The 12,432-nt window shown below is 45.0% G+C and overlaps 1 protein-coding gene across 17 annotated transcripts in view; it reads left to right on the top strand.

Annotated features, from left to right (window-relative positions):
* DGKI (diacylglycerol kinase iota) overlaps positions 1-12,432 on the top strand; it is a 427,669-nt gene that overhangs the window by 364,634 nt on the left and 50,603 nt on the right. For 15 of the 17 annotated variants that reach the window (XR_008307859.1, XM_053252318.1, XM_053252322.1 and 12 more), the window contains one exon: positions 6,264-6,289. Coding sequence is in view for 15 of the 17 variants with exons in the window: in XM_053252318.1 (XP_053108293.1) it covers positions 6,264-6,289 (26 nt within the window). In the remaining 2 variants the exon portion in view is untranslated. Of the gene's footprint in view, positions 1-6,263; positions 6,513-7,792; positions 8,102-12,432 lie in introns of those variants that run through there. The other 2 variants (XM_053252329.1, XR_008307858.1) reach the window with 2 other exon arrangements.

The raw sequence follows: 12,432 nt of genomic DNA on the forward strand, positions 1-12,432 counted from the left end.
TTGTAGTCTTGCCTCATAAGAAAGGTGCTCTAGGCCCCTGATCATCTTGGTTGCCCTCTTCTGTACCTTCTCCAGTTCAACAATGTCCTTTTAAAGATGTGGTGACCAGAATTGTATGCAGTACTCCAAGTGTGGTCGCACCATAGTTTTGTATAAGGGCATTATAATGTTAGCCGTTTTATTTTCAACCCCCTTCCTAATGATCCCTAGCATGGAATTGGCCTTTTTCACAGCTGCCGCACATTGAGTCGACACTTTCAACGAGCTGTCCACCACAACCCCAAGATCCCTCTCCTCGTCCATCACCGACAGCTCGGATCCCATCAGCATATACTTGAAGTTGGGGTTTTTCGTACCAATGTGCATCACTTTACATTTGCTAACATTGAACCACATTTGCCACTTTGTCGCCCACTCACCCAGTTTGGAGAGATCCTTTTGGAGCTGCTCACAATCCGTTTTGGATTTCACTACCCGGAAGAGTTTGGTATCATGGTTTGGTATTCTCCTCCCATCCCCTCAGCCAGTCACCCTCTCCACCCTCTCCACCAGCAGCTCTCATCCTTGCAAGGAGGCCAGCAGCCCCATTTTTGCTGACTGCTTGACCTCTTGCAGTGGCAGCACCTCCTCCCCCTCCTCCCTGACCTTTCTCTCTTCCAGCTCTCATCCTCCTCATGAAACGTCCAGCAGCCCATTGTTGTTGGCCCCTCAGCCACTCGCAGTGCTGCCTTCTCCTCCTTTGACCTCCTCCAACCTCCCTGCCAGGTCTTGTCCTCTTCATGCGGAGGCCAGCGGCCTCATTTTCACCACCTACTTGGCCATCCTTGGCGGATTGCAATGGCCTCCTCCTCCTCTTCCTTGGTCACCCTCCCTCTCTCCCCGCCAGCTCTCACAATTCCCGGCAGCTGCTTGCGAACTCTTGCGAGAGCTGCCACACATGGGATTAGCCACAGGCACGCCTTAGAAAATTAAAAATATGTACTAGCTGAACCTGCACAGAGTATCTGTGTGCTAGTACTTGATTGCTCTCCTCACCCCCTGCCACAGCCCCCCTCACCTCAGAGATCTCTCCACCCTCACCTGAACCATGCTCATGCTCCTCCTCTGCCATCCTGTTCCTTCCATCCCCCTCACTTCTCTTGGTTGCGGCTGCAGTGTTGCTGGTGCCTATTGGCCAAGCTGTAGCCCTCTGTCCCCAGAGAGTTCCCCATTCTCATCTGAGCCCCGCTCCTGCTCCTCATAGGAGCAGCAGCAGCAGTTGACTGGGCCCTTCCTTGCTGCCGCCACTGCCATGTTCACTCATTCCCCTCAGGCCGCTGACAGACCCAGGCCTGTTCCTTGCCTGCCTGCCTCCCTCCGCCAATGGCCTTGGTAGCCCCAAACAACAGCAGTGGTTGACTGGGCCCTTCCTTGCTGCCAATAGGCGCCGTAATGACTGCTTGTTCCCCTCAGGCCACTGACAGTCTCATGCCCATCCATCACCCTTCCTTCTCTCTCTCCTCCCCTCCGTTCTTTTTCTCTCTTTCTCTCTCCTCCACTCACTCTTCTCCTCTGTCTTTCTTCCCCCTTCTTTCCCTCTCCCTCACCCTTCCTGAGTTAACAGATCTTGTTCATCTTATTTCCTCATCTAATTCACACACAACAGCAGCCTCCTTCTCCAGAAGGGGCTCTTTCCTCCCTCACAACCACTCTCTTTGCAGACCCCTGCCCACTACACACACACACACACACACACACACACACACACACACACACACACACACACCTCCTCTCCTCTGCAGTCTAGAACATCTTCTGACCAGTAACAGTTGCATTCTAACTGTACTTAACCATAACAGGCTTCTCCTCCCTATCTACATATGGAATCCCCACTGCCCAATCACCATGGTGCTTCTGCTCATGAACTCTCAAGAGAGCCTCCAAACACAGGATTAGCCACGGGTACACCTTAGAGAATTATATAGATGGATAGACTGTTCATTTCTAGCTATAGGAAAAGATACACTTTTAAATAACTTTGCTCAGTTGCTTTTTAATAATTTTGCTCATATGTTCAGTTGCATATGAAGAACTATGGAGCTCACTGCAGTTTCAAAGACTTTTTTTTTTTTTAAAGAAAAAAACATTTCATATAAGGTTTCCTTTCTCTTGGCCAGTTAATGGGTGGAAGTCATTTCAAAGGAAGTTAGGCAGGAAGTGGAATTACTTTATTTAAAGAGAACATGGAGGAGGGGAGAGGAAATAACCTTCAATGGAGATGCTGCACAGGCACTGTTATATGGCTTTTTACATTTTAAGAGGTCTGCTTTAAAACAATCCTGGCGGCAGAGAGTGTTTCGTTATAGGGTTACTGGTAAAAATAGCTGTTTTATATCAGTTTGCTGTTTCTCTGGAGGGTTTTGTCTTTATGAATAATGTACTGTTGCTGGATTTTTGGTTAGAAAGTGCCTGGAGGAGGCTGGTTGAATTTCCATGCATCCTCAAATCCCATAGATTGAGTTCTACACACTGCAAATTCCTTCCCTTATTTTCATCTACACAAATACATTCTTATACTGACTTCCTGCTTATCCCTCAAGCTTCCAACAGACTAAAAGGATATTCTGGAAAACATCTGGCTGGGGGAAAATTACTGTAATACTTAAGATACCATGGTCACCAGTTGTAATCAGTTGGCCTGTGGAAGAAGAGTCCTTAACTACTTTATCTACCTGAACCCAAGACTAGATTTTTTCCAAGTAATATTAGAAACTAGCTTAACCCACACAGAGCATCTGTGCACTAGTACTTGCTGGCTCCCTTCACCCCCTGCCACAGCCTCCCTCACCTCAGAGATCTCTCCACCCTCCTGCTCCTTCTCCTCCATCTCTTTACTCCATCCCCCTCACCCCTCTTGGTTGTGGCTGCAGCATTCCTGGTGCCTATTGGCCAAGCTGCAGCCCCCTATCCCCAGAGACCTCTCCACCCTCACATGAGCCCCGCTCCTGCTCCTCCCCACAGGAGCAGCAGCGGTTGACTGGGCCCTTCCTTGTTGCTGCCACTGCCATGTACGTTCCCCTTAGGCTGCTGACAGGCCCAGTGTACCACAGTCTGGGAAATATACCAGCGGGGATTCAAACCGGCAACCTCTGGCTTGGTAATAAAGTAATTTCCCTGGGTTGCCTTAAATTTAGGGTTATAATAATAATCTTCTAGTTAGGTAAATACGGTAATCATTTGCTTGCTATCAGGCACTCTGAGGCTTGAACCAGGAACAGCAGATTCAAAGTTGAGACCTATGTTACTGAGTGACCATGAACCGTGTGCATGCAGATCTCAGAATCCCATTAAGAAGCAGAAAGGAATAGGAATACCTGCAATTGGTGTCAGTATGATGCCTCTGGATTGGCCAGATCTGGTGTTAATACTAAAACCTATCCTACTTTTCCTTAGTCAGTACAGAGCCATACCTTCTGTTTGCTGCACGTTAGGCTCCATTTTTTTCCAACTTCCAGACTCCGATTTTAGGGATCCTGATGTGGGGGCCACCTGGATCTAGAGCTGGGTATCCCCCCTCCCACACCTCAGCCTGTCCCTGACAGGTGCACACCATGATTGCAAGAATATAAATGCTATAATCTTCTTGGCACCACTTATCCTGGTGATTATTTTCTTTTTTTCCTGGTCTTTTCGAATACAGAGCTAATTATTTCTACCTGTCTTGCTGTGATAGCAATGCTAGAGAGACATATTGAAAGATGCTAAAGAAAATGCTCACTTGTGGCTGCAAAGAGGATAATTGTATGCTGGCTGTTTTTGCATTTCAGTAATTGCAAGTGCCAATGGGTAGCCATCCCTTCTACTGCTGGACAGAGACAAGCAGCGCTAAACTGTAGGAAGCCCATAGATAGCTTGTTCTCATAAGCACTTAAGCAGGGTCAATAACTCAGAACATACTTTCTCCTTCATTTGGCTCTCTCAGGCAACATGGCAGAAGATATGGTATAGGTGGAAGGTTGACAAACACAGTTTATTGGCAACAGAATTTATCTTTAAATAGATGTTTAATACCAGCTTCAGGAGGGGGACAGATTTTAATCAGGGAAAGGGTTAAACCACTTTCTCTGAGAAGGGAAAGAGGCACTTTTAAAAAGTGGCAATTCTCTTTATTTAGCAGCGGAAGAGCAACTGGCCCTATCCATCCCAAGCACAGCATCCCTCCAATGGCTGTTGCTGGTGTCTATCTTAAGTTTCTTTTTTTTAGATTGTGAGTCCTTTGGGTACAGGGAGCCATTTCATATATTTATTTTATATCTTTGCAAACCACTTTGGGAACTTCTGTTGAAAAGCGGTAAATAATAATAATCATATTCATATTTGTCGTATGATATAAATCAATGGATTAGCAGAAATAGCAGATTAATTACATTCAATATATACTATTATATTGGATACTAGCATAGCCAGAATCCTCATTACTCTCCCCCCGCCCACACATACCTTTTTGGATGTCCAGATAAGTATGCAGACCTTTCTACTTTCCCCTTGTAACTTAGATTAGTTCATTTAAAAGTATATTGCACAATTCTTTGAGCACACATAGCAATAGGTTTGGGATATCTGGTGAGTGGGTGGTACACCAGATCACAGTCTCTGCTCCCGATAAACATTTCAGAAATGAATTCACCATCAGTGCATGCTTAGGAGCTTTTCCACAGGTGTATAATTTTAATCCTGGCCCCTCCAGCATATTAAACTGGGAAATCTCTTATTAGCCAGCACTCTGTCTGAATTCTTGACAGTGGCTGACTGTTATGCAAGCAAACACAGGCAGTTGGAACACTGCCCATACCGACATGCATATAAGCACTGCCGATGGGGCTGCACTGCCCCATTATTTTCCAAAATGCAACATGCCACACAACTGTGTTCTTGAAGCCCCATCCCCAGTGCTTACATGAGTGTAGGGGTGGTGCTTCAGCTGCCCATGTTCCTTTGCACAGTATGCCAGCTAGCAGCTTTTTGTATTACCTAGTAATACTAGTTGCTACTCTTGTGTACTGTTTCAGCACCTATTGGGATAACTGGAATCCTGCTCAGGATGTACTTCATTTCATGCCTTTTTTTGCTCCTCATCATAGACCATAGTAGATGTTACGTCAGGGCTGCTCAACTTGGGCCCTCCAGCTGTTTTTGGATTACAGCTCCCATAATCCCCAACCACAGTGACCAGTAGTCAGGAATTATGGGAGTTGTAGGCCTGCATCTGCAGGAGAGCTGAAGTTGAGCAGCCCTGCTTTACACCCACCTGTTTCTCCCCCCCCCCCGCCAGTGTATGTTAATTAGGGTGTCACCTTAAGTGGCGTAGTGGGGAAATGCTTGACTAACAAGCAGAAGGTTGCCAGTTCGAATCCCCGCTGGTACTATATCTCCTCAGAGGAAGAGTGGGATATAAATGTAATAAAAAATAAAACAAATAAGAAACAAATACAAATATATTGGGCAGCAGCAATATAGAAAGATGTTGAAAGGCATCATCTCATACTGTGTGGGAGGAGGCAATGGTAAACCCCTCCTGTATTCTACCAAAGGAAACCAAAGGGCTCTGTGGGTGCCAGGAGTCAAAATCAACTCGACGGCACACTTTACCTTTACGTTAATTAGACACAGGTTTGAGGCGGTATACACATATTTTAAATACATAAATTATTTTCTTTGGCTGACATCCTGCTTAACAAAGCATGAGTGCTGCATGTGATGTGCCAGTGCTGCTGATGGGTTCAAGTTGACTAACCCAGCACCAGTGTTTGTGCATTTTTAACCATCTCCCATTCCCCTGGAATGGGGATTTTAACTATCTCCCATTCCCCTGGAAGCACTCTGAGCCACCCAAAAATATGTCCCTGAGAGTTGTACAGGGGAGTGAGGAGAACTGGATCAGGGCTGTGGGTGGCAAAGGGTTAAAGCCCCTCCTCCCAAGCTGCCATCTTAGCCCAGATCAGGGCCCCACACAGCTTCTGTTTACATTTGAAAAATGAAGCACGCAGCCCACAATCCTCTGATAAGTGGATCATCTAGTTTGGTCTTTAGAAATAGCAGTAAGAAGGAACCCTGGGATGAAAGTTCACCACCAGTTGGAGCCCATAACATAGTTTGTCTGAATATTTGGTATCATTTGTTCTCTTTCTATTCCTTCAAAAATCTCTGGGAGTGCATAGGATGCTCTCTGTTGTCTTGGTCCCACAAAAGCAACCTTTGATTGATCTCTGTTGTTTTATTTGCAGGTCTCCGGTTTCTACAGAAGACCAAGGTAATAACCCACTGTTTTATTGTTTTTGATGGATTAAAAATGGCAATCAAGGGCCAGTAAGAAAGCTAAATTTGCTGAATATTCTTGATGTGAGAGAAAGCCACTTTTGATACAGACAGGTGTGGTTCATCTGCAACTTCAGGTGTTTGTTCAGTTATCTAAGAGTCATGCCTTTGCTTCAGTCTTGTTACAAGGCCAGCTCAATAAACATACATTTTGCTCAGGTGATTTGTGTTCTTCATCACCTTAAGTGCTTGGTCAATGGAATGGAATGGAAAACAAAGGAAAATGGGCAACCTGAAAGAACTGCCCCTTCCTACTTCTGACCTAGATATCAGGCAGAAGCTTTCCTAGTCTCGCTTCCTTAGATGCTTTAAAAGAAATGGGATTGAAACTGGGACCTACATTGAGGCAGGTCTCATGATCAATGAGACTGGGTTTGTGAAGCTCAGCGGGGAGAGTGGGCTAAGCCCGTTCTCCCTGCAGATGATCAGGGTGGACTGGCTGCCCACATGATTGCTGGCAGAGCCAGCGGGGGCTGGGGAGTTCGGGGGCTGCATGGCCCCCAGAAGCACGAGTATGCCCTGCATGAGTGTGCAGGGCATACTGGGGAGATCCCCGAGCCAGGAGGCTGCTTTTCAGCCTCCTGCTGGGGGGTCTACTCATGAGTAACCGTGGTACAGAGTCGCACTGTGGCTACTCACGATAAAAAAAACTGGGTTTGCGGAGCGCTTGCTCCACAAACTCGATTTAAGGAGTGAGCTACTTGAGCGGGTTACCTGCTCAAGAACCACCGGGCTCGCAGCCGAGCCCAGTGGTTCTCACAGTTGTAGAAAATTGTACAATTGTACAATAGAATTGTAGAATTTCTACAATCATGTGAATAGCCTCCTAGAATTGTAGCTTCTCCACTTTTGCATGACAGGACCTGAGGTCCACTGGTAAAATGGCAGATGGAAAGTAATGCAGCGTGGGCTACTCTGTGCTTCTTTGTATTGGACTCACACATCAGAAACGATTGATGGCTTGGGCCCCAGTTGTTAAGCAAACAAAATTCTCCTTCAAGCCTTTGAAATGTCATTTCACAATGTCAAGAAATCACATGCTGTTCCCTCCTGTCCTACCATGGTTGAGTGATATATTTATTGCATTTGATCCTTGCCAAAACCTGACACCATCGCCTCTTATTACCATGCTTCAGAGGAAACATTACATTTTAATAGGCCATCCTGGGCACCAGTATCAACTTCCTTGTCAATGGGCAGTGATTTATAGGGTGGGCTTATAGCGGGTTTTTAAAAAAACATTATCTTATTACTCCATCATTTTATCTATTAATTGAGTGGCAGGCAGCATATGAACGACTTCCTTACGGATCTCCTTGACTTTAATCTCCAGTATCTGCTGCTACCATCTCACTTTCCTTTTTGCTTTCACTGTTTTCCTCCTCTGTTGTGCACATTTCTCTCATGTTCCATTTACCACCTGTGCCTCTGTGACCAGGGACCAGCTCTACAGTTTGATCAATATCCTGAACCACTCCAGAACTATAAAAGCATTTGTGAGCTTACTTTGAAATGGAGAATCAAAGCCGCAAGCACTCTTCACCTATCATATACCAAGGACATTAAAAGCTTCTTTTTAATGACAGTGAAATAGCTGATTGAGAAACGTATTATCACAAATAAGGATAGCTGTCTGCTGGAGCAAAATCTGGGATTTTTGTGTTCTGCTGCCTTTATGAAGCTGTGCGGTCAGTCAATGTCAATGCTTTATGAAAATAAAAACTGCTCTGATGGGACTGGAGCAGAAATTCATCTCGTTCAGCATTTGATTTCCAACAGTGGCCAACCAGATGCCTCTTGCGAGCTTTATCTGGCATGACTAAATCTACAATGGGAGCGTTATAAATCAGGCTGCAAGTTTAATTGGTAGATTAATCAAGCTTTAGTTGATTTAGCAGTGGACACCAATTTTAATCAGTGAGGGCAATATCTGCTCATTTTTAAAAGGTCTATCACACTTACAGACAAACAGGTTCTGCAAAGCAATAAGCCTGAGCCCCACATTTTAATTAGTGGGGCTGATACGTAATACACTCTTGTATATTCTCTTAAATTACATTGATCCTGATGCATTACTCATACAGTGAATTAAGGAAGCAGGGAAGCCACAAGTAGCTGAGAGCCTCCCCCCTACAAATAGCAGCCATGGGGGCTTGAACTGGGACTGTAATGGAGCAAAGGTTTTGGCTCATAGCTTCGCTGACTAGGGGAAACCTAGCATATAACACACATTGCAAAAATGAAGGAATTTTGATCTATGAACATTCAGATAACTGTGACTTTCTCAGAAGAGACAGATCTCAAAACAATTAAGGGGTTCATGTAAATGCCTATAACAAAGAGATTTTGTTGACTGACATTTCAATCCCCCCACTTCTTCTAAGGCAGTGCTCTTCATGGCTATAGGCAGCTCCCACTGTGCCGTGCTGCAGTTAACCCAGTATTGGTGGGGCTCCTTTAAGAGAGCTCCATCTCCATCTTGGAAGGCGGGTAAGGAATGCTGGGAAATGTAGGTCTTCCCAGAGCTTCCCCCCTAGAGATTTATGTGCACCTTTCAAGATAGAACTGGGGTTTGACAGGACTCTGTTTCTCTTAAAGGGGTCTCCCTGGCACTGGAGAAAGCACAGTAGCGAGTGGAGGTCAACATGGTGGGAAATGGCTCTCACACTGAAGGTTTGGGGTTGTTTTTTTTTTTTTTGCCAAAGTGGCCCCTGCCTGGAAAACAGTGAAGTTCTTTGCTCTGAAGAGTTCAGGGAAGCAAACAAGGTCTTTGTTCAATTTTATCCTCACAACAGTCCTGTGAGGTGGGCTAGGCAGGAAAGGAACATAAGAAGGTGCCTTATACCAAGTCAGATCTCCATTTAGCTCAGTATTGCCTACACAGACTGGCAGCAGCTTCCCCAAGGTTGCAGGCAGGAGTCTCTCTCAGCCCTGTCTTGGAGATGCTGCCAGGGAGGGCACTTGGCGGGGTGCTTGGCCCAAGATCACTCAGAACACTTCATGGCTGACAGGAGATTTCTGAAAACTCTAGCCTCTCTATATAAGACTCTGTCTTGTGTATCATATGAACACAGTATCAGCTGTGACCCCAGATCATGAGATCATACAAAGAAGAAACCTGGGCAAGCATCCTCTTTAATAATGAAAATGGATTGCCATTCAATACTTGTCGTTATGCTTCTGACCGTGATTCATTCCTCCCCAAATCACAGATTTTTATGAAGTTGGCTCAGACAAGGAGCTGTAGGAATGCCTTCCCTGTTCAGCTGCTCTCACTGGCTCCCTCGGGGTGTGTGACACTTCACTCACCTGCTCAGAGTACCACCCCCCCCCCAAGGGGAGCTCCTGCCTAAATGGAGAGTTTGACACTTGTTTCTTTGTCAGCAAATGCCCTGTGGGATTTGCAGTCTATGCAATAGGTTTATCTCCCGTCGCTTTGTCAGTGGCTCTGACAAGAGGAAGTTGCAACCTGAGTGCAAGTCAGCGATCGGTTCTGACTGCAAAAGCAAGTCCTAGTCAGTGCTGCGCTCACTTGGCTTGTACAAATGGCAGGAAGAGACTCGCTTTGTAGAGTTCTCTGCTGAGCACTTTACTGGCATTGATTTGATACAAAAAGAAACTTCCACCATGGACAGGGCACACAGCAAGAGGCAACAGATTTCGCAAGTGCTAATGATTGTTGAAGGTGGGACAAATCTCATGGACAACTGTCTTGGGCCTAATTTATCTCTGAGACCACCTCTAGTGCCCCCATTTTAGCAGTATTTCTACCTTATGCACAAAATGTGATCGTCAAGAGCAGGCAGAAGTAGCTCTTCCATATAAAGCTAGCTGGAGAAAAGGACAGAAAGTTGAATGATCCCGTGTGGAAATAATTGCAGAAGGGTTATTGCTCAGTGGTAGAGCCCATGGTTTACATTCATCCTGGCACCTCCAGTTAAAAGGAGCAAATTTAGCATAATGGCTGAACTTCAGTGCTCCATTACATGCTGAACCTACACGGGGGAGGCCCAGATGCAGATCCCCACTTAGCCATGAAGCTCATGGGATCTCTCTCTCTCATATACAGTATCCTCACAGTGGTAGAGTCTCTCTGAGGCAGGAATACCCCAGAACCTGGACAGCTCACAGGGCAGGACCAAGGTCAGAGCTGATCACAAGATTGCTTTGCTGGGCACTGCAACAAAAGAGGCTGTTGTCCCAGCAGTGTCTTTTGGTGGACTGTTGGGTTTTATAGCCTGCTGCACAAGCAAGGTGGAAACTTTTGATCTTCCAGGGGCAACTTCTGGTCTTCAAGGGGCAACTTCAAAGGGGCCTTGCCTGATTTTGCAGGTGCCTGTTACTATGGCATTGGGGGACCTTGGAAGACTCCTCTAAATTGGAAGACACTACCAAGGCTGTGTCCTTTGCTCTTGGCAAGGCTATTGACTGGGGCCTCACCAGTTCATCTGGAGCAGGATTTCCCAGCCTCCATTTCCCCCTACTAGGGGGACTCCAGGGTCTGGCGTCATGACAGAATAAAATGGCTGCTGGTGGACTATGACTGTTTGCATTTGTTAGTACTGCTTGATGGATGTATTTAATGTGTTATTTATATATGCGATGGTGTAAACTGTTAGTGTAGGTATGTGCAGCAGGTTGATTGGCAGCAGCAGTAGTAGTGGAAAATCCAGATAAACCCTGCTTGGAACATAGGAGAGAAGGAAGATCGAGAGCAAGAGTGAGAGAGCAGTTAGAGAAATTAGTTGGAGTTCAGTTGGTCAGACAACTGAAGAGAAAAGGTCAAGACAACTGAAGAGGGGGGAAAGGTAAGCTGGTGGCTTGGGTAAAAAAAAAAAGGGAGTAGTGAACAGGAGGGACTTCTCTGAAGAAGAGAGGTGAAGCTTAAGACAGGGGGCAAATCTGTTCTCTATTAGAAATCTTGTTGCCTGTTCAAGAAAAGACCTGAAAGTCCCAAGAGGGAAAGCAGGTCAGAAACAAGATAATCAAGCCAAGCACTTAACCCCTATGTGGAGAGTAGCGGGGGGAAGAAAGGAAAGAACCTTAACTGTCTAACATCTGGAAAATATCTACACTTCTTTAAGTTGTGAGTTAGAAGTGTTTGTAAGCTCTGAAATGACTATGCTTTTTAACACTGAAACCTTGTAACCATCACACTTAAAGAACTTTGGGTAAAACAATAAAACTGGTTCTTTTAGTATTATCAGAGTAAGAACATTTTATCTCCTCTCCTGTATTATCAGAAGAGAGGCCCCATGCTATCACACAAATAAGAGTGGGAAGAAGGTAAATTTTGGTTTCAGATCATGCATAAAACAGGTCTGAATGGTGGCAGCAGAGATACCCTTGAGACGCTCACATGGACTATATACGTATATATCAACCACTCTGAGCTCCTTGGAGGAAGGATAGGATACTAAGTAACTATAAAAAAGATCTCTAGCATTTGGATGTTAGCATTTTTGCTGCTACAAATCAGTTATCCACCATCTTTCTACTGCAGTTTAGAAAGTTTGAATTCAAGACTAGGGGTTTCCCCAAGTTCTTTTATTATTATTATTATTTTAGAATTCAGGAGGTGGTCTTAAACTCAGAGTCCTGTTCTTTTCGAGTAAATGCAGACATAATCTGTATCTAATCTCTACTTTTTAAGGGGGTCATTTTAAATTCAGAGTCATCTTCAATTTGGGTAAATACAGGTATTTGCTTTTTAAACTGAGTTTCTTAAGTCCATTAAAAGTGAAGTCCATTAACATTTCTGTTTATTTGTATGTACATTTCATTTTAAATAATATTTTTTAAAAAAAAATCTTAGGTGGCAGGTCTGGGAAAGACCTCTCTCTGCCTAAGACCTAGGAGAGTTCCTGTCAGTCAATAATACTGGGCTAGATGGCCAATCATTTGACACTAAGGTCATGGTGGACAGCTTGTTGAAAGTGTTGACTCAATGTGCTCTGAAAAAGGCTAAAAAGGCTAGGGATCATTAGGAAGGGGACTGAAAATAAAACTGCTAATATTATAATGCCCTTATACAAAACTATGGTGCGGCCACATCTGGAGTGAGTACTGTGTGCAATT

Source organism: Hemicordylus capensis, chromosome 5 (assembly GCF_027244095.1).
Source record: "Hemicordylus capensis ecotype Gifberg chromosome 5, rHemCap1.1.pri, whole genome shotgun sequence".
In the NCBI taxonomy this organism is placed as follows: Eukaryota; Metazoa; Chordata; class Lepidosauria; order Squamata; family Cordylidae; genus Hemicordylus; species Hemicordylus capensis.